General features: G+C 47.4%; 1 protein-coding gene across 1 annotated transcript in view; it reads left to right on the top strand.

Moving 5' to 3' along the window:
• fam20ca (FAM20C golgi associated secretory pathway kinase a) overlaps positions 1-22,131 on the top strand; it is a 40,525-nt gene extending 18,394 nt beyond the window's left edge. Inside the window, exons 4-10 of the mRNA XM_035399288.1 lie at positions 13,937-14,029; positions 14,278-14,393; positions 15,131-15,311; positions 16,199-16,308; positions 16,940-17,021; positions 18,669-18,728; positions 19,377-22,131. Coding sequence (XP_035255179.1) covers positions 13,937-14,029; positions 14,278-14,393; positions 15,131-15,311; positions 16,199-16,308; positions 16,940-17,021; positions 18,669-18,728; positions 19,377-19,635 — 901 coding nt within the window. The 3' untranslated portion in view covers positions 19,636-22,131. The remainder of the gene's footprint in view (positions 1-13,936; positions 14,030-14,277; positions 14,394-15,130; positions 15,312-16,198; positions 16,309-16,939; positions 17,022-18,668; positions 18,729-19,376) is intronic.
• The last annotated feature ends 526 nt before the right edge of the window (positions 22,132-22,657 follow it).

Raw genomic sequence — 22,657 nt, 5'->3', positions numbered from 1 at the left:
CCTGCGGGCCCCGCCCTGATCTCACGGCCAGCGGAACTTTCACCGCCAGGAAAACGTGGATATCAGAGAGTCGGGTTCCCTTCTGTTCTTTATTCCGAGGGAATGAAAGAGAGGGGAACAAATTCCTCTTGTGTGGGAGGAAGGAATAAAGGCTCCGCAAGGCTGCTCACCTGCTCGCTCGGGTGGGGGGGGGGGGGGGGGGGGGGGAGTTACAGGGAGGGGTCAGTTACGGAGCGCTCTCTAGGCCCCCCGAACGGGACGTGCGAGAATGGGAGTCATTGTGCTCCGCTTGGAAATAAACCCACCTGCTCTTTGTGGGGGCGGGACGGGAGACGGGGACTTTTTGTAAAGAGGTCAGGCATCGGCGAGCGCGGCGGGGCGGGGCGGGGCGGGGCGGGGCGGGGGTAACCCGATCCCCGGCCTGGCCCGGGCCCTTCTCTTGGCTCAGACAGAGCCGGTCTGTTGTGCCGCCCATCGCTCGGCAACGCTGGCCGCCATGTGCCGCGGGACGGGCCAGGCCTCCGAGCGGCGGGCGGAGGGAGGGGAAATTCCTGCTTTTAAAGAGAGCTTTAAACCCCAACCTGCGGGGTCACATTTAAAGGGGTTTGGCTTCTCAGCTCACTGAACCGGCAACTCGGATAAGAGATAACTGAGATATAATAACGATGGCTGGCTCTCGACTCACAAAACAGTCCGTTCTTTATGCTCTTTTGTCAGAGTTGCGCAATTCTCGCTTCATGAGAGGAGAAATATTAAAATATCCCCTGCTGGCATTCTCAGTCCTTCTTATTGATGACGGACTCTACCATGACAATCATTTGATATCTTCTATGTGGAAATGACCTTCAGAGGATAGAGCAGAGTTTCCATATTTATATTCCATATTTGTTTCTTGCATCCGCATTTACAGTGTAGACTTGTGTATCTATGCGATCATATGACCACTATTTTTGACTACACAATACTCTGCCAGCAGTCTATGGAACTTGTATTCCATCTGTGATGCAAATCACGCTTACAGCTTTTAACAGCCACAGTGGCCACACACGTACATAAATACAAAATGGCCACCTTCCCAGTACAGTTAATTTTGCATGTTATAGCTAGGCTTGGGCCACTGGTGTGTCTCCCCTTGTTTCCTCACATTGTTCTTCAGTCCTCCGCCAGCTAGAGGTCGCAATAGCCTCTTTGTCAAGCCCCTTTTCAAACAATTGTCTAATTTGCACCACCACAATAATTTTAAGTTGATAAAGTAATTGGAATTAATTATGCACAGATTATGATTGACAGCGATGCTTTCAAGTGACAAAATGCTGTACAGGGGCGTGATAGGTTTTAATAAAAGCAGTGGAAAATGCTCACATTGTAAATGAGAGCAGTTATACAACATTTAACTTGCACAAAATAGTTCAACAAAAAAATGAATGATTCAGCATTTTAACTAATCATGGTCTTCAGTCAAGACTGTAAGCAGAATCATGTGTCTTAATGCTGGACTTCAACACAAACCTGTACTCACACCACCCCTGCTTTATATGGATGCGTTTTTCTTCTTACTGCAGTGGTACTCAATCCTGGTCCTGGAGAGCCAGAAAGGTTTTTATTTTCTCTTTGAGATGAGAAACCAATTCAGACTCCAGAAACCAGGAGACCTGAGTTAACTGTGTAATCAGCTGCTATAACTGATCTATTTCTGCGCTGTTCAAGTTCTGAGTCACAATGACAGCCAGCCGATCCTGTGGCTCTCCAGGACCAGGAGTGAGGACCACTGGCACAAAGACATGCTTTTCACAGCATTTAAACTTCCAGCCATGTTCACTGTCCTTCCTGACTCTCCCCCTATTAGATCAACTAATTGTTTTTATAAATGTCACTAAATAGAAACTCAGTTGTACATTTGTACGTTGGAGTGTCAATGGGGAGGATAACCATTGAAATACAAGTTCAAATCCCTGCAGTTCACTAATTACAGGCCCTAATTATAGCCTATCCTGATTTTTTCATAATACTATCATAAATTATGTAATCATTGGCAAAAGGGTATTAGAGTAGTAGACTTGTGCATTAGAATATTAGGCCATCAAATGATAATTTGTTGTTTATGAATCCTAATCATATCACTTTGAAGTAATTTGTACACATTCTTCTGCACATAGTGTTGGAAAGTGCTAAACAATTAAAATTCATTATTGTAAATCGTTATTTTCATGTTGTTTTCTAGAAGTAGCAGTCTCCCCATTGCACTGATAGGTGTAGCATTATCCGATGATGCTGATTAAGAATAAGGCAGCAGATGCTGTTTAAAAATATCTGTTTACACCTGTGATCATATTCTCGTTTCAGCATCATAAGAATATATTCAGAAAGAGACTTTAATCAATGGAGCAAGCCGGATATCTTCTGAGATCCAATACAAACATCAACTGCCTCCCCCGAGAAACACCCACCCAACACAAACAACAGCCCCCCCCCCCACCCCCATTCTCCTCCTCTCCTTCATTCCACCTCTGCCCAGGACAGAAAAGCCGAATACAAACACCAATTAACCGAGCTAAAAACGTGTGCGTTGGGATACGGCACTGGGCGGGGGTGCTGTTGACTGGCACAGGCCTGTACACAGGACTGTCTGTTTTCGACGGTAGGAAGAAGACCGTTTTGGTTTTTGGGGATGCGTGCCTCTGCGCGGGAAGTGATGCGGCGCGGCCCCGAGCGCCGTCCCCCCCGGGGCCGCTGGAACGCAGCGTTCGGCTCATCGCGGTTTGTCCCGCGGGCGTCTTTACGCTTCCTGCCCGGGGATGCCACGGTTCCAGATGAAAACAAAATCTGTTTTCTTCATGATTAGCCACCGCCACCTCCCTCCTCAACCACTTTCCCTCCTCCTCCTCAACCCCTGCCCCTCCTCCTCTGCTTCTGCTCCTTTACCATCTGCTCACCCACCCCCCCCTTTCCCTCCGCCCCTCCCCCCCCCCCCCCCCCCCCCCCCCCCAAGCCACAGAAACCAACCTGGAGTCCACCGGCTGACGTACGTGTTTTTTTTTTTGTTATGTTTTTTTGTTTTTTGTGGCCCGTTTCTATTTTAAGAAGCCGTAGACGCAAGCAGCCGCTGCGGGCCGGCCGGTCTGAAAGAGGAAGATCTCCGCTGGAGAACAGGAGCGGTCAATATCGCGGGCTCTCTCCGCCGGGGGTCCGCGCGCTCTCAAAACATCCCCGATCGATGGCGCATCGATCTGAAATCAAGCCGCGGAGCTTTCGCGGCCTCACGCTGGCCGCCAGTGAAAAATAAATAAAGAAATGCAGCCTGCTGTTCCCCGCGAAACAGAAAAGAAACAGACCGTCTCTTCCGCTGGGGGCGAGGCATTCGGTCAACGCCCTGTTATTATAATAATAATAATAATAATAATAATAATAAATATAATAATAATAATATAATAATAATAATAATAATAATAATAATAAATTGTATTTGTTTGAGGCTTTTTATTTTACGGCGGAAATCTCAAAGCTCTTAAACAGTACATGGTGCGCGTAGAGGCCTTAAAAACAGCCAGAGACTCGGCTCTCACAGGGGGGTCAGTAACCAAACGGGCTCATTTAAAGAGCGAATTAGCACCAGCTCCGTTGAGTTAACCACAACCGGGTCCTCGCCCCGCCCCGGACGGGGGTTCAGCGAGACTCACACCCAAAGAATTAGGGAGATAAAAAAACGGGCGTGCCGGGCTGCCCGCCGTCCCGTTTGTTTGCGTATGAAAACCGGACGAAAAAACCCAGCGGGTTTGCGGTTGTTTGTCGTCGCGGTTTCGTCTGCTGATGTCGGTCGCAGCCCAAGACAGACGTGGGGGAGGGGTGACGGGAGCATGTGTTGTTAAGGGGGAGGGTAACCCCCCTCCTCCCCCAAACGTAGCAGACTCAGCCATTTCTGCACCTGATCCACACACGCTGAGAGCGGCGCGGTGGCGCTTCTGGTGGGAGGGGGCAGGGCATCCATCTTCCTGCGCGCAGCCGTCAGATTAAAGCCAGCCCGCGGGCGGTGTGTTGGCGGGACGGGAGCGGGGCAAGAGCGGGACGGGAGTGGGGCAGGAGTAGGGCAGGAGTAGGGCAGGAGCGGGTGAAATGAAGCTCATTACTCCCGGCCCTCTGCCCCCCCCTCCCCCTCCCGTGACCCCCCCGTCTGAACACGGGCGACCCCTGTAGCCGATCCGGCGGCCTCCTGTGCCGGGGAGACAGCCGCGCCGAGCTCACCGCGTCCTCGGGGGGGAGGGCCACCGGGAAATCAGGAGACGGGCAGGGTGAGGTCATGCCCCCCCGAGAGAGAGAGAGGGGGGGAGAGAGAGAGAGAGAGAGAGAGAAGGGTCGGGGGAAATACAGAGGGGGGATGTGAGCAAGGTGGAGATAAAGAGAAAGGGAAATAAGGGAATGAGGAGGGATGAGGGAGAAAAAAAGGATAGAGAGGAAGAATAAAGAAAGATAACAGAGCGTTCCTCATCTGTGCGTCCCTGAGATTCCTGTCTGTGCATCCCTGAGATTCCTGTCTGTGCGTCCCTGAGATTCCTGTCTGTGCATCCCTGAGATTCCTGTCTGTGCGTCCCTGAGATTCCTGTCTGTGCGTCCCTGAGATTCCTGTCTGTGCGTCCCTGAGATTCCTGTCTGTGCATCCCTGAGATTCCTGTCTGTGAATCCCTGAGATTCCTGTCTGTGCGTCCCTGAGATTCCTGTCTGTGCGTCCCTGAGATTCCTGTCTGTGCGTCCCTGAGATTCCTGTCTGTGCGTCCCTGAGGTTCCTGTCTGTGCGGGTCCGTCTGAATTGGCTGCGGTTGTGCTCCCCCTGGTCTGCCTCAGTGCAGTTCTGTGCCCCTTGTGATGGAGTACGGCAGTTAGCTTAGCACTCGAACTCAACAACCGGGCGAGTACCACGTACCCCTCCAACCGCGCTGAGCTCACCGTGTTTCACTGTGCAGCTTATTTATTTTGGTTCTGTAGTGCGTACGCCCACGTGCTTCATTCCAACCATCCAACCTGAGAGGATTTCATGAAGGAAAGAGTGGCGTGTTTTGTTGGTGCGTTTCCAGTTAGCCTAGGGTACAAAAATGCTGAGGTTCCAAAACTCTGGTCTGGGAGAAATTTTTAATGATGGTTATTGCTCCAACCATAACTGTAACCTCTTCTAACAAGCTGTTAATTATTCTCAACTGGACACGTTTAATGTCTACAGCTGGGATTTACCCTCTGAAGGCCAAATTGTGTCAGAAATAGTTCTGAATGACATTATTAAATCCACTGTTTATATAAACCTTTTTCAAATTGATATACTGTAGACTGGCAGAAGACAGCTTTGGGGTCTGCATTTCTTAAAGTGTGAATACCTGGCCACTGAAACAAAGTTATTTGTGGGGAAGAAAAGAGCTGAGTGACAAAGCAAATGGCAAAGAGCCAAACCAGCATTGTGTTAAGAGGTTTCCTGAAAAAAAAAAAAAATACAGGAGAACTTTCAACAGCCTTAATTAATCAAAAGATTGGCTGTAACAAAAACCAGCGTGCTACAGTGGGTCCCCCAGGGCTGTGTGTGGGAATCACTGTGGTAGGGAGTGCTCTGCAGCAAGCCCTGATAGAACAGTTAAGGAATTCAGGTTTTTGAAAAACGCTCAAGTGCAGTTCTGCCGTTTTTCTCTTGGCTGCAGATGACAGGAGAAACGCGGGTTGCTCGTAGCCTTGGGCTCTAATTGTTTAAACAAGGACGACCTGACAACGGGGGGCCTCCCGCTGCACGCCTGCACCCCCCCCCCCCCCCCCCCCCCCCCCCCCCCCCCCCCCCCCACACACACACACACACACACACGCACACAGCAGCCAGCGAAGAGGGAGATGAAGGGGAACGCCATCTTACAAACACCGGACACAGCAGCCGCTGTTCTCTTCCCTCGCTTTTCTCCTTTAAGAAAAACAAGAAAATAAGTTTCCCTGGAGCCTCTTTCTGCCTGATAGCTCTCATAAGACCATTCTCTCTCTTTCTCTGTCTTCCTCTCTTTCTCCGACTCTCTCTGTCTGACTCGCTCTCTCTCTCTCTCTCTTTCACTGGCCCACTCTCAAACTGCCTTTAATCCCAATTTTTCTTTATTCCCCACTTTAGGATGGGCACTTATATCGTAGGCCTCTTCATTTAAAGGAGAGCACAGAGTAGTGCACTCTCTCCTGCAAAACACATTCTGCCTGCCCCGGCTTCTTTTCACCGCGCAGTACACTAATCAGCGTGTACTAAAGTGTGTGTACTGCATATACAGTACCTTATATGCAATGTTTTGTTTGGTGTATCCTGGGTATTAAGATAGTAGTCCTGGTTATAATAAAAGAATAATATTATCAGGCACGTGCTCTAGTGAGAAGTTGAATGCATATGTAAAGCGGCTTATAAAAAAAACAGTCTGCTCCAGTTAAATTGCAGTAGGTTGCATGCTGTGCAAACACCCCTTGTATAATCCCATTGATGGTGCTTACTCCTGTTACATGAACACTGGTTAAACACACAGTTTCACCACGTGTACCAGCATAGGCAGTTATTAAAAGGTTACCATGGCAGATAAGTGAGACCGCCTTCTTTGCCATTGAATCATGGGAATGTGTGACTCATCAAGTCACTTGAGTTTAGTTGCAAAGAAGATGGATGCTTTTCATCCTTCTCAGACACAGAGAAGCTGAGAGTGAAACATTTCTTTGGCCTTGCCAATTTAGGTTTGATAGTTTGTTTTCCTTATTTTCTTTCTGTTGAAATCTTTGTTTATCTGAGTGTCTTTTTTGTTTTGGAGTGTTTTATTCTTTCCCCAACCAAATCTGCCATTTAATCCCTCACCAAGCCTAAAAATGACTGGGCAGGCTTCCCATATTAATCTAACCCCCTCTCACACGGCGCTGTCAGATCCATCCCTCACGCTGGACAGGGCCGTTTGCAGTATGACAGGATGTGCAGCCCCAGCGTTATGACATTATCTCTCTATGCCATCATTACCCGGCCCCCGGCATTGTGACATCATTTCTCTGGCCTTGCGTGTGAGGGCCTGGCCGTGTGACTCCGCCATGTGTGTCCACTTTTACTGCATGTGTGGTCAGAGACAACCTTCAAACCAGACAAATTATGTTTTTTTTCCTCTCTCTTTTTCTAACCATATAAAGCGCATGCGGTCCCCACTGGGAGGGAAAGACACAAGTAAGATTTAAAAAAGTTCAAGGAAAGGGTGGGAATGCGTGAAGTACAAGTTGTTTTTCCTTCGGACAAATCTCGGCCAAATTGGTCTGGCGGAAACTTCCGGTCAGGGCGGGCGCGCTCGGCCCCGCCTCGTCTGGCGGCCGCTGGGGCCGAGTTTGGCGTCGGACTCGCCGCTCTCTCGCCCTGCGAAGACGCTGCTCTGGGATTCCGTGCGCCCGGCGTAATGAGAGAGGGGAAGGAGGCCAGCGCCCGTCAGACGCGTTGCGTAACTCTTCTCCTCGCTGCGGTGTCACGGGCAGCCGTACGAGCAAAACAACGCCGCTGTCACTCCCGCGCAGAAACGCGGAGGCTTCTCACGGCCAGTTCTGCAGTGTACCCTGCAGGCTTATTGGGTGACGGTTTTGATCCCTGTTACACTGTCTGTTACTGAAATTTACAGACATTTTAAAAATTACATTCAATATAATTTAAAAATTTTAAACTGTAAAATCAACAAGCCAGACTTCAGGAAACGGCCTGCTGGAAGTGCCTTTGTAGAGCGATGATATTTTGGGTTCCTGTTTTTGACCAATTTCCCAGTAAATGTTGTGGCTGTGTTGTTTTGTTTGCTCAGTAGGCACCCTCACCCGCCCCTCGGTATGCTGGGTCCAAGCCCAGCTGGTTAACCACCATGGTAAACCGCTGTGCCACACTGTGCCACACCCACGGCTTGTTTGTGCTGCATATCGGCATGATTATGGTGTGTATGGAGTGTGTTTGCAATGCGTATGGGCATGATTATGGTGTGTATGGAGTGTGTTTGCAATGCGTATGGGCATGATTATGGTGTGTATGGAGTGTGTTTGCAATGTGTATGGGTATGATTATGGTGTGTATGGAGTGTGTTTGCAATGCGTATGGGTGTGATTATGGTGTGTATGGAGTGTGTTTGCAATGCGTATGGGCATGATTATGGTGTGTATGGAGTGCGTCTACAATGTGTATGGGTGTGATTATGATGTGTATCAAGTGAGTTTATAGTGCATATAGGTGTGTTTATGCTGCATATGTGTGTGTTTATGGTGTATATGGAGTGTGTTTAAGGCACATGGGCATGTTTATGGTGTGTGTAGATTGTTTACTGTGTGTTTAGGCATGTTTATGATATGTGTGGGCTTGTTTATAAAGTGTGCGGGCGTGTTTCCAGTGTGTGTGGACATGTTCACGATGTGCGTGGGTATGCTCATGGCATGTATGGACATGTTTGCAGCATGTGCGGGCTGGTTTCCAGTATGTGTGGATGCGTTCAAGATGCGTGTGGACATGTGTACGGCACATGTTAGCGGGGCGTGTTCTATCGTTGCGACTTCCCCGTCCATCTGCTGCCAAATCCCTCTAACGCGGTAAACGCTTTGCCAACTCAAGTCCAAATCCAAAACTGACAGTCAACTGTAATCCCCCCCGGCAAACACTAATAATTCCTTACCCTTTCTGACATGTCCTATCACCCCACGCTGGCTCACCTTGCATATGAAAGAATTAAAGAAACTTGCGACTTAGAAAGACCTACGTTTGAGAAGCTTTTGGTTGATTGCCCAGTTCTGTGAGTTCTAACACCACACGCTGGTTACAGCTCCTTGGGGGGGGGGGAGGTTTAGGCCTGAGGGTGTGGCCTGTGGGTTCCAGGACAGCATTGGTTATTTCCGGAGATTGTCTCTCTGGGAGGGGCCAGACTGCTGCTGCATGCGCGACTCTCACAGGTGCTTCACAGAGTTCCTCTTTGAATGAGAAAAGGTCTGGAAAGTGTGCAATGGCCGCGGAGCTCTTCCACAGAGTGCTTGCAGGTGCTTCATTATCTGCGTTTCAGGAAACGCGTTTTATAGCTGTGCACAACATGTGCATCCAAAATGGAGACTTGTGTTCAGTGACATCACAAACCAGCAAAAACACTGTACGGTCTTTCATAAATGATGAACTGGCCTCTCAGTCATGGTGAAATTCTCCTAAATTCATGAATTCCATGTGGATTCTTTTTTACATTTTAATAAAAGTCCTTTATAGGATAATTTAACAAAAGACGGCAGATGTTTTTTTTGCCCTAAAGCTTAATTACTACAATCTTCAATTAAATAAGGTGTCCTAATTGTGTAAAATTGTAATTGTAAATCACGTTCATTAGCGCACAGAGTAATCAGTGCAGACATAAAGAACTGGAATAAGCTCGTTCAGCCATCAGAATGTGCTTCTGGAAGATATGCTGGTCATCTTGCTCAGCATCGTTATCGAAGTAGGAATCGTATTACTGCTAATTAATTAACTGTTTGCTCTCCAGCACTGTGCAGTCGCTGCTTCCCAGAGCTAGCTAGCAGCTCCTGCAACCTACAGTTCTACAGAGAATTCCTGTCTGAACCACTTACTTTCTTATTCTGAGCATTTCAGTTACCATTTCTTACTCTGTTTTGCAGTTATTGGCATCGGCGAACGTAGGTGCACGCCACATAATTTTAAGGAAAGAACGCATTTCTAAATCTGGTGTCATTGTGAGCAGATTATTAATTAGCGCTGCACGCATGTTGGCTAGGTCTTAATTTCATAAACGCATACTTAGCCCATCAGCCAATGAGCACTCGGGCGCTTCAGTTATCCTTGCGGAGTTTAAAATGACGAAGTCGTCGGGCTGTCGCAGGGCATTGATTTGAAATACGATCTGAAAATGAGATGTAGAGAGCTCCCCCCTCACCTGCCTTTCCTGGGCTGAAGAAGGAAATAATCATTAACCCTGACACGGAGGCTGCATCTATGGGGAGAGGAGCTGGGGCTGGGAGAGAGCTGGGGCTGGGAGAGGAGCTGGGGCTGGGAGAGGAGCTGGGGCTGGGAGAGGAGCTGGGGCTGGGAGAGAGCTGGGGCTGGGAGAGAGCTGGGGCTGGGAGAGGAGCTGGGGCTGGGAGAGGAGCTGGGGCTGGGAGAGGAGCTGGGGCTGGGAGAGGAGCTGGGGCTGGGAGAGAGCTGGGGCTGGGAGAGGAGCTGGGGCTGGGAGAGGAGCTGGGGCTGGGAGAGGAGCTGGGGCTGGGAGAGGAGCTGGGGCTGGGAGAGAGCTGGGGCTGGGAGAAGAGCTGGGGCTGGGAGAGAGCTGGGGCTGGGAGAGGAGCTGGGGCTGGGAGAGGAGCTGCGGCTGGGGCTTTCTCTGCATCGCGTGCTGCAGCACAGCAGGCAGGAAGGAAGCTTCCATAATTAACAAGCATTTTAGTGATTATCAGTCAGGTTTGTTTTTAGAGTGGATCATCATTCTGTGCACACACTCGCTCTCTCTCTCTCTCTCTCTCTCACACACACATGCTTTTTCACAGACACTCACATTCTCAGACACACACAAGCATACAGACGCTTGCACTTTCTTACATAAAAATGCATAAACAAACACTATCTCTCACATACACTTTCACTCTCACGTTTGCAGACACACATAAACATACTCTCACAAGCTTACCCCCTGACTCTTACATAAAAATCCACACACAGTGTCACACTCTTTCTCTCTCTCTCACACACACACACACAGGCACACACACACACACAGGTCTGCACTGGCGCTGTTGAGAGCGGTGTGCGGTTGCTGGCTAAAGCAGCAGGCTGCTCCCCTCTGCCCGTATCTGCGCTGCGCGACCGTGCGCCAGAGGACAGACACCAACCCCAGCCGCCATCGCAGGGCACTGAGCACCGCACCGCCGCGGGCTGCTGAGCTTGAATCCGTTTGTGCGCTAATTACCTGCTCTGGGTCTCTCAGCCCTGTCCCTGACCTCCCCTACCCTTCACCCATGATGCCGCATTGGCTCGCCTTCCCCGCAGAGTGGACCGCACATCCCAGCCAGCTGGCACTTCCTGTCAGAAAGGAAGTGGCAGACAGGAGGTGGGGGGGGGGGGGGTCATCGCAATTCATTTACATATTTCTTTAATTTGCCCTCACGCTTGCGTCCAATCACAGCCTTTAATTTTTATTCAAATGGTCACCCAGAGGACACTTTTTAAGTAGTCTGCAGCACTTTCAGGCAGTTTCCAGCAGATCTGTACTGCATATGTTCAAAATCTCCGTTAAAGTACATGAATAATTCATAGTTTCAAATTAAAATTTTTGTTGGTTCATTATGGGAAGTAAATGAGTGCTACTTAGGGTTGATTCTGAGGTGGGAAATTAAGGGGCAATGAATAATGCATATGAAATGACTGAGATGGAATTGAGAGTCAGTGGTGGGAAAGAGGCAGTTGTTGCAGTTTCTGCTTTCATCACAATCCAGCTCATTTGTCCTTGACTAAATATGACACCTCCCTGCGAATCTACAGCTCCTTCCCCCAGAGGACAGCGAGTGCACAACAGTGTAATGGAAGAGCTGGCTTTCACATCGTCACGAAAACATGCCTGGGGCAGGGCCCCACAAAATGGTGTCTGGGCCCTTTGGGACAGAGGCCGCATTGGACAGTTTTTTCAAAATAACTGCTCAATTCATGTTTCACTTTTTGGTACCCTTGTATAACTCTTTTTATTAATCTATTTGAATTAAGCTTGTAGACTTTTGATAACAGGAATAATTCACCACATGCAACAACAGGCAACATTTAAAAAAAAACAAAAATATATCCTGGCACATGGAAACCTTGTGCGTCAAGTTCATCATCTTTTCCAGGAAGTTCCTTAACCAACTAGGCAATATTTGAGATCTGTTGCATCAGTATGTGACATAATAGTGTAGAATTCTATGTATGGTGCACCATACATAATACAAGATACTCTGCATATTTTGTATAGTGCCACCAGAACATTAACCTTACAGCAGTCTAACATAGCGTAACGCAACGATGGTCTACGACAGGGGACACTTGGGTTTGCAATTCTTGCCAGAGCAAAATCTGTGAATTTTATCATATCCTGCGGGTTATACTTGCAGCTCAGCTGTAACATCAATTCCAGCTCTCCTATTTCAGGCAATGCTAGCCGCGGATTTACTGCTGCATATAAATTTTGAACAAATCCAATTTTTGTTCCTGCGAATGATAAAAACACCCCACTGGTTTTTAGTTTTGTTCCAACTGGGGGAACTGAACAGATCACGACGGCAACGGAGGATAAGCCAACTTCCCTTATTTTGGAACCCGAAGCAAGAAAGTAATTTTAAAAATAAACGGATAAGATTCTTGTTTCTGTTACATATGCATTGTTCTCTTGGCAATTACGTATTGCAAAGAAGGAGTGGACTTTCCTGAAAGGGCGGTAGGCTAATACAACAGAGGAGCGAGAAGGCGGTGGGGCTGCCGGATTCCATACAGTGTTAACGATCGCGGCTGAGGTCTGTTTCACAGCGGCGGGGGGGGCGCGTTTCCAGCCAGCTGAATGCGGGCGTGGGAGCTGTCGACCTCGCGGGGAGCGAGAAGCCGTGATATCCGCGCAGTTCCAGCTGACCCTGCGAACGAACCGCGGGAGGAAAAAACTGTCAGAGACGCCCATAAACAGCGGCCGGATTCGCGAGAAACGTTCATTGGCGCAGAGCCAGTTAAAGCCAGAGGCGCAGAACCGAGAGGCTGACTGTGTTACGATATTAATTACGGTTCTGTGACATCGCTGAAAATATTCTTCTTCTTTTGTCTCTCCTAGCATCTGTGCTGTTCCTGAGTCACTGGCATTACAAAGACCTCATATAGGAGTTACTTAGCCTGAGACCCTGAGAGATTAATGAAAGTGAATTATGTACCGCTGTACTGTAAGCCAATACCTTGTTGAGGCATCTGTCTTGTCGGAAATATTGAGTTGGTAAGCGCAGTGCAGATACACTGTTTTAATATAGTATGTGTGCTTGCTCCTGTTTGCTTTCATAGTGTATGTGTGTGTGCGTGTATGTGCATGACTGTGTGCAGATATGCGTGTTCAGTGAGTATCGTGTAGATCCCTGTAGATATAGTCAGTCAACTAAGCAGCCTGAGTCATGACTGATTGCACATCTGTCTGTCTGTCTGTCTGTCTGCCAGGATGCTGACAGGGTGTCCATAAAACACAGACTACTGTTTCCAGGAATGAAATGCATATCATAAATCGCTCCCCTGTATAAGAGCATGGAAGTGCATTTCTGCAAAACAAGGATGGCCTCATACCGAAAGGACAACAAATACTCTTTAGATTATTAAATATAGAAAAAATATATGAAAACACCCCAGCAGATCTCTGAGAATCCCCTGCAGCAAATTACTAACCAGAATGTATAATCATGTAAACAGACACTTTTGATCTGAATATCAGTGAAAATACTCTCTATTCTTTTTAAATTGTCAATCATCTGCAGGAATCTTACTGTTGTCTAAAGCCATTAATGTCTAAATAGTTAAGCATTTCATATAATTATTTGACCTTGGCCTGTGTAGGCTTAGATATATATTTATGAGAACAATTCAGGTTAAGAACCTTGCAGGCTGGGAACCGAACCCTGAGTCATACGGTTACTAGTCCGTTCCCCTCTGCCCCCCATACCGCCCACCGCGCCAAAACCACAGTGTAGCTATTGTAGGCGTTCGGTGAAAAATAATCCAGGGCCCCAAAGAGAGGTTTTAATTAACAGGCTCTGCCTCCACGCTTCTCTCTCTCCTGTCCTCCCCCCATCTCGCGCTCTCTCCGTATCTCAGACCTCCCACCTAGGCGGCAGCTTGTCCTCGGCGTTCCGTTTTTTTTTTTTGTTTTTTTTTCACGAGGCCTAACTTTCTCGACCTCTCTTTCCCTCCCAGGCAGACCCGGGAGCAGGAGACCCCACCCGATTTTTTCTACTTCTCCGATTTCGAGAGACACAACGCCGAGATCGCCGCCTTTCACCTGGACAGGTAAATAACGGAAGAACCCAAATGACTCACAGTCAGAATTTTAAACGCATGGCTGAGTGATGCTCGAAATGAATGTTAAAGTGTAACAGCCATTTATTGCTGTTGAATGTATGGGAGATATCGTGGGTAATATAATTGACTTGAGAGGGCCTTGCATTCCAATTTGTCTGAGGCATGGACATAGAGGTTAAGGTTCCACTACTGGTATTTGTGGCTGTCATGTTTTTTTTTGTGTTTGTTTGTTCCAGGATCCTGGATTTCCGTAGAGTGCCCCCTGTGGCTGGGAGGCTGGTGAACATGACGAGGGAAATCCGAGACGTAACCCGTGACAAGAAGCTGTGGAAAACGTTCTTCATCTCCCCCGGTAGGCACGGCGACCCGCGCCCTGGCTAGCAGCCGCTAACAATGTGTTAGACTCAACAGGAGCCGTGCAAGTTGTGTACGTCGCTCTGGATAAGAGCGTCTGCTAAATGCCTGTAATGTAATGTAAAAAGTCTTGGTCTTCTGCACACCTCGACAAATGCACCAATCTCCTACATCAGCCAATCCACAATATCAAGTGGATTGGCTGATGTAGGACTCCGTGAGTGTGGATGAGCTAATCACGTGATTTAGAGATTAGTGCAGACCTCCAGGGTGACAGTCTGTCACTGGCTCAGCTATGTACCAGTGATTCCTCTTGTCAGCTGGGCACCTGTATTTCACTTGTACTAGCTGTGCATGAATTGCAGTGCTCTGACATAACGACTGCTCAGCTTGGATGCAGTATAAAAAGGAGTAGTGGTTCCTAAACACAATTTATCATTCCAAACTGGGGAAAAATAAAATAACTGGGGATAAATATTGGCAAAATAAAATCAGGGACTCAAATTCTGGAGGGCCTCTGTTTCTGCTGGTGTTTAATGTGTCCCTGCACTATAGTGCTTAATTTAAGTCATTGATTGGCGAAGGATTCTGCACACCTTGTTTCTGAGGCCTGATTGGCCTGGCTACTGATTGAAAGGAAATCACAAAACCCACGGAGACTGTGGCCGTCCAGGACTGGAGTTCAGGACGGCTGGTCTAATTTATTTTGCGCACTGTATGTCTGTCTCCTCACAGCCAACAACGTGTGTTTCTACGGCGAGTGCTCGTACTACTGCTCCACTGAGCATGCTCTGTGCGGGAAGCCTGATCAGATCGAAGGCTCGCTGGCCGCCTTCCTCCCGGACCTGGCCCTCGCCAAGCGCAAGACCTGGAGGAACCCCTGGCGCCGGTCCTACCACAAGCGCAAGAAGGCTGAGTAAGAACCACACCACACCGGACCAGGCCGGACAGGGCCGAATCTTTGCCAAACAGCTCAGAATCCAGCCCAGCCTGATCAGGCTGGCCTGGACCCAGTCTAATCCAACCTGTCCATACCAGACCCAACCCCTCCAGACCAGACTGGATTAGACCAAAAAAGACAACAACTGGACCCAACCAGGCCCAGTCAGAGGGCACCGGGTCCAATCCAACCCAGTCCAATTGGACTAGACTCAACCCATTTGACGAAAGCTGACTTGACCCCACCAAATCCAATCAGACCCTACACAAATCCAGCACTGCCCATCTTGACCAAACCAAACCTTTCCCAACCTGACCTAAGCACACAAATAAATTAAAACCTACTGTACATGTGATATGTTTTCCATTGACATTCACACAAGTGAAATTAGACACTACATATGGAGTGCATACAGATACAGGAAAGCCATTTTAATTTTCACATTTCAACATATGTCTGGCTGTATTTAGGCTGAAAAGGTGGGTTTCAGAAAGTGAATTCACCAAGGGGGTTGTGATCTCAGAAAGTGGGCATCACTGGCTTTTGTTGTTATCTTTTTGGCAGTTCCGGGCTTACACAGCAGAGGGCAGTGTTCAGCAAAAAAGAGACAGAAGCTATATTTCCACTATTTAACCCAGTCACTGAAATACAGGATTAGGTCAGGTGTAAAATTACCTGGAAGTCAGTCTTATAACCAAAAAAGACTCAATCCAAAGTGGGCGGGCTCCCTCACAGAGGTGGGCGGGGCCTGGTATTAGGCTATTAGAACCTGGCAGGAAAAAACGAGGCCTCATTGAAGCAAATCCTCATTTCTTATTGGCTGGTGAGAGTGAGTGATGTGCTGTGCGTTTGTGTTTTGTAAGGTGGGAGGTGGACCCTGATTACTGTGACGAGGTGAAGCAGACACCCCCATACGACAGTGGGACACGCCTGCTGGATGTCATGGACATGACCATCTTTGACTTCCTGATGGGTGAGTCACACGCCCCTTCCACAGCCACCCCCCCCCCCATCCCATTCTGTCCCTCCATGATCTCCAAAGGCCTGCTCAACTCAGGCCCTGGAAGCCTACATTTCAGGCTGGTTTATAGCTCTACAGCGCATTAAATCACAAACTCCACTGCTGTACGGCACACTGAAGATCTAATTCTAACATTCTATAGGACGCTAAAGCCAAAGTACTAATATTCTGTACCACTCTAAAACACAAACATTAATTCTCTACAGAATGTTAAAACACTAAGACCCTACAGATTGCTAAAGCAATAGTGTTAACACCCTATAGCTTGTTACATCACTAATACTACTAATACTAACACTCTATAGCACACTAAAGCACAAAAGCTAATGCTCTCTAGCACCCTGGAGCACTAATTCTAAAGCTCTATAGCACATTAAATCACTGAATCTCTCATGACTGTGTCAGGGAGGGGAGGGCAGGGGAGCCAGTTTAATCAATAATTTAAGAGAGATTAGTTGTATCAGATGGGATGGTAGCTGGGTGGGGGGGAAATCGTCAGAAAAAAGCCATTCAGTTATGACCAGGATGATTATTCAAGCTTTTCGGGTGGAAAAAACCCTCTCACACCTGGTGTCCTATACAGGTAACATGGATCGACATCACTACGAGACCTTCGAGAAGTTCGGGAACAGCACCTTCATCATCCACCTGGATAACGGGAGAGGGTGAGGAAGAACTGCTCCGCCCAGCGCGCCTTTACGGACCAATCAGGGCAAAGCTTATCCTTGCACTCATCCTGATTGCGCTCCACTCATCCTCCACCGCCGTTCAGCCTCATTTCACTTCGTTTCCGTTAAACGTCCATTTAATACAGACGATAGTCATTGCTGTTGTACAGTGCTAATCTTCATCTCCTGATTACAGTGAAAAGGTCATGTGCGCCGCACCCACAGTGGGCGGGGCTTGAAACCGCGCGTGCCGTCACTGACGCGCGCGCTAAGTAATGACAGTGGGCGAGGCGGTCAGCGGGCAGGAGCGGACGTGGTGTGGAGCTGCAGGAACACAGCGTGGCAGTTACTCATCTGTTCTGTGTTGTGTTTGGCTTGGTGCGTGACACAGCAAAGTGTTTACACACACAGATTTGCTCAGGAACGCGGGACGCGTACGATCTGATGTGAACCGCGCTGATGTGTTGACAGCGGCTGAATCCCTCGTTTCCTTCAATAGTGGCGGGGAACGGGAGAGTAATAAGCGGCTAAAAGTGTTGCGTAGGACGATTTCGCAAATTCACCGCGGAGCTAAGGGTGGACATTTTAATGAAAGGTTTGTTTGGAGAGGAAAAATAGAGAACAGGCAGTCTTCCAAAAGGCCTATAACACAGCCAGAAGAAACAATCCACCAATCACACGAGGATGAACGACATTGTTTCAAATGAGAAAGGCAACTAGAAGCATTGTATGTGTATTACTTTACTTTATTTCACTTTACATTTACAGAATTATTGCCATTTGTTTTTCTTTTTTTAAAACTTTTTCCTGCAAATTATTTTTAGTGGGGCCATTGCAGTCTTGTCTTGTAATTTAAAAACAAAGACATTTTTAAATCAGTACAAGGCAGCTGAGAGTGTGTGTGTGTCTGTGTGTCTGTGCACACACGTGTGTGTGTATCTGTGTGTGTTTGTGTGTTTGAGTGAGTGACTCAGCCTGCAAACAAGTCTTGTCTTTTATCAAATCTGCAGTTTAAACAGTATAAAGGAAAGAGACAAAATCAGTTATTTGTTTCTCTTCTGTTATAATTCAACGAAGAGAGACCACCCACAGGCTAAGGCCCCCGCTCTCCGGGCAGAGCGCACCCTGGCGCGCTTATTGGTAATCAGCGGGATAAAGCCAGACCTCGGCGGACTTATTAAATGAGCGGCAAAGTGCTTCACGTCTCCATCCCCTGAATAAGATACCTGGAAGCCCCGCGGCCTGAAGGCGTGTTTGACACCGCGTGTTACTACGGGGACGGAAAGCCGCGCGGGTGGGCGGGGCTTAGTTCTGACCCGAAACCGTCCCTGGACGGTCCGACCGCATCGAACAGGAATGAATTTATGGAAGCGTTCCTGGTGCTTCACAGATTCCATTCCAGACGAGCGCGCATGTATTATTCACCGTGAAACTTGGCGCTTCCTGTATGTATACTTGATATTAAATATTAACGCGCTGCTTGTCTGTAAATAGAAAGTGAAATGTGAATGCAGCGTGTGCCGTGTGCGAATGTAATATTAAATAGTCATGCAGTATTTAGGATATGTAAATATTAAATGAAATATAAATGAGCAGCGCCTGCTGTATCTTAAAAGCAGTCTTTTCCTCCCTCCTCCCCTGTAGGTTTGGTAAATATTCCCATGATGAGGTCTCCATCCTGGTGCCTTTGAGCCAGTGCTGCCGGTGAGTGGAGAACTACGTGCATTGAGCCGGGCGCTCTTACCCAGAGCTGCTCACACAGCCAATCACATCAGGGCTTTCAGACGGGTTAATAACTTTAATCACATTACTCTTAGATTCGGTAACAGTGCAAACAGCAAGTGCTAAAAACCGTAGCAAGAACTTTGATGTACATGTGAACTGGGCACTCAGCCTATTTACTGTAAGCTAATTTCCTGCTCTTCCTGTGGTTGCAAACCGTGGGATGGGACGCACTGGTCGGTTGTGACAGGGGTTGAGGTGGGCCATAAAATGAATGTTAAAAATAACTTGGTTGTACTGTACGTGCTACACTATGATTTCTATTGACATTCACGTCTGTCAAAATGAACACTTACATATTGTGTTGATAAAATGAATAATTATGTACGGAACTAATGACAGTGCAGTGTTGCTCTGTTATTTGAATTCCATATTCAAACATGTTTTTGGCAACATGTTAAGTAGGGGTGGGTCACACTAAATATATTTGCTCAGCAGGAGGGTCGTTGGCTTTGGGAAACTCTGGTCTAAGTGTTGAGTGCTGTCAGGGCTGTTTTCAAACACCATCTACTTCTGTGATTTAGCCCCCCAATCTCTAATGGACATTTTCTGACCCCTGACCCCCCCCAGGGTGAAGAAGTCGACTCACCAGCGCCTCCAGCTGCTGGCGAAGGAGGAGTACAAGCTGAGCGCTCTGATGGCGGAGTCCCTGCAGAGGGACCGGCTGGTGCCCGTGCTCTTCTCCCCCCACCTGGGTGCCCTGGACCGTCGCCTCCGGCTGGTCCTGCGGGTCCTGGACGACTGCGTTCAGAAGCTGGGCTACAGCAGCGTGGTGGAGGACGACGCGGGGCAGGACCACGCCCACACCGCCGCCCACAGCGCCAGGTAGTGGACCTGGGCCAAGAACCAGAACCAGAACCAGAACTGGAACCACAAATATACCTGGGGGCCAGGAATGGAACCAGAACTGTGACTCCAACCAGAACCAGAACTGGACCAAGGAGTGACCCTGACCCCCTCCAATGCCACCACCATCCCCCCACCCCCCCACCACCAAACACAAATGCCATGGATGACTTGTGAAAGGCACATTTTAACTATACTGTTTGAATTCAGTGAATTCCAAGACTGCAGAGATGTCTCTTTCAGCCGTGTGTGTGTTTATATACGTGCTGTACACAGGTACGAAGCACTTAAGAGAGGCAATAGATGGTCTCTCTAAAATGAAAGCTGTCATTTGCTTCTATGTGTTTTTTTCTTTTTGAAGTCTTTTTTCTGTTTGATCGGACTGCAGATGTCCTTCCTCTAACACGAGATGAGATCGTTACGTCCTGCCGGATTTGATCGACCTGAAATTATTTATTAACTTATTTATTTTTTGGAAATGAAAATACCAAAACAAACTCTCTCAAAAAATTGGGGTATCTACACCCCCCTAGTGATGAGCTGGAGGGCGCAGGACTACCGTGCGATGATGCGTTTTAAATTTGTCAAAATAGGTGTGTCGCAAATATATTTCTGTTGTTGCCACTTAAAATGAAGTCACTTGATGCATTTATATTTGTGTTCAATGAATTTCCCATCTTCAGAGTGGCATATCATACATTCAAAGTCTGTCGTCTTTTCCACCTTCTGTCTTTTTGTTATGCACAGCGTGTCGTATGCACAGCACCTTCAGGAGTGTCCCATGTTTATAAAACCTTCGCGCTCATTTCCCCCGTAGCATATAAACCTTTTCACTTTTCCTCACCTGTGCACCTGTATCCGTTGTGTGCGGTGACATCGGCTCTTGGAAAGCATTGCGTTTGCCCAGTGGCGCTTCGCAAAGTGGCGGTGTCATACCGGGTCATCTCCAAACTTGTGTTCTGTATCCAGACTGGGGCGTGATAAAATGGCTAGGGTTCAGACCCTCGCCATTTTATCCTCCCTCTTCTCTCTTCCCCTTCGAGAACCTCAATATCTGCTGGTTTTCATTGTTGCTAAGCACTTAATTGATCAATTTAAGCAGCTGATTACACAGGTAACTCACCTTACCTGGTCTCTTACACGTGAACTGGTTTTTGACAATAAGGTGAAAATGAGAACCAGCCACCCCGTGGCTGTCTAAGGGTCAATGCCGCTGCTCTCGTCCAGTGTTTCTCAAGCCTTCAGTTGAAATGTGCTAATAAAAAATAGAAATCAAGGTCGTTGTTCAACATATATTTTCTTGACATCAGCCTCATAAACATATGATGTTAAGCCAAACGTACAGTACTAAGAGAGTGTTCTGCACCTGAAAAAGAATCAGCTCAACCTGAAGGACTCATTTTGACTATTTAGGTGAAGAAAATCTGCATTTACAAATTTACAAAAGGGTCACAAAACAGAATGAATCGTTTATCGGTATGCTTACCCTGAACTGGTATAGTTTACCTTTGTGTTTTTTTGGTGTACCAGTTAAAGGGATAACCTGGAGAACCACCCCATATGTTGGTGTAAGTGCAAATTTCAACAATGCACCTCTCCCTCCCTCACCCCCTTTGAAGCAAGTCCCATTGAGATTAAAAAAAAAAAAAACTATATTTCAAGACAGACCTGGCCAGGATAACAGCAGCACAAACAATGAGACAGCACAGTAATACATAAAAAGCAAGAGGAGAACTGCCAGGAGCCTAATCCAGTCTAGCCTTCAGCCACCAGCTCAGACCACATCAATTAAACACTTAAAGAGAGGCTGGAATGAAAATCCAGACTCATAGAGGGATGACGGATGGAGAAACATCGCTCCAGCAGACCACTTTATATTATCTATTACCCAGGACCGATCACACTGCCTACTGCAGCCACAGTTGCTTATATCCACTGACTGCGTATATCAGTCAATAGAATGCATGACATCACTGATTGCTCCGAACCGGTCCTGTTGCTGCTTGTATCCAGCGATTGCCTATATCAGTGTGGGTCGTAGTATTTACATTAAGGGTGGTTGATGTCTACGGTGCTCCCCCAGGAATAACTAATGTGTATATGTTCTTATACCGATTTCAAGGGTTTAACAGCAGTTTCTTGCAGAAGTAGTACACTGGAATGTTTTTTTTGTTTTTTTTTTTTCGCACCATTGTGCAATTTGTGAATATTTAACATGCTTTTGGGGACATAATGATGAAGGACTTTTGAAATGGTCAGGCAGTGTAATTTTTTGTCTGCATATTTGTTGGCTTTACATTTCTGTTTGAATTGGATGGGAAAACAACCCGTTGGGTACTATGATTGGCATTCTGGTGTCATCGTGCTGTTGCTTTAAACACAGATAATTGAGACTACTGGAATCCACAGTAGGAAGAAAAATATTCTATATTTAAGAACTGTTTGAATGACATGGAAATAAAACTCCTCTCTCACATCAGCGTGTTGAGGAAAATTGCAAATGTCTTTTTATAAGTATATGCGATTTATTCCTTAACACTTTTGTTTCTGAAAATTGATCAGTGTCTTTTATTGTCCATTATTGGATGAATGCATGTTTTATGCTTGTACAGTTTGTACAGACCCCTGCTGAGAACCGTCTTGGCCAAAGCTATATGAAGATACTTAGCTGTTTTTTCTTCCTGTGAGATCATCGGAGAGAGTGTGAGTACTGTTTGGATGTTGACCATTGCCATGACATCATTTGCAAGGTAAACACCATCACGTTGACGTCTTAGCACGTAGCACGTTCAGAGCTAGACACCCTCGCGGAAGCTGTGCAGTCCTCAGCTGAAGATGTTGTTCTTTTTTCCTGTTCTTCTTAACAGATGGGCTGGTACTGAAGCACAATGATGACAGGCTACTGACCACCCTTTTCATCCTGGAAACCAACAGGAGAAATAACCACCAGGACTTCTCACGGGTGGAGACATGGTACGGTGATTCATATAGCCTACTGATTCACG

This window comes from Anguilla anguilla, chromosome 17, assembly GCF_013347855.1.
Source record: "Anguilla anguilla isolate fAngAng1 chromosome 17, fAngAng1.pri, whole genome shotgun sequence".
Classification (NCBI taxonomy): domain Eukaryota; kingdom Metazoa; phylum Chordata; class Actinopteri; order Anguilliformes; family Anguillidae; genus Anguilla; species Anguilla anguilla.
Note: the sequence above shows the minus strand (reverse complement) of the source record. Positions and strands in the feature narration are given on the sequence as shown.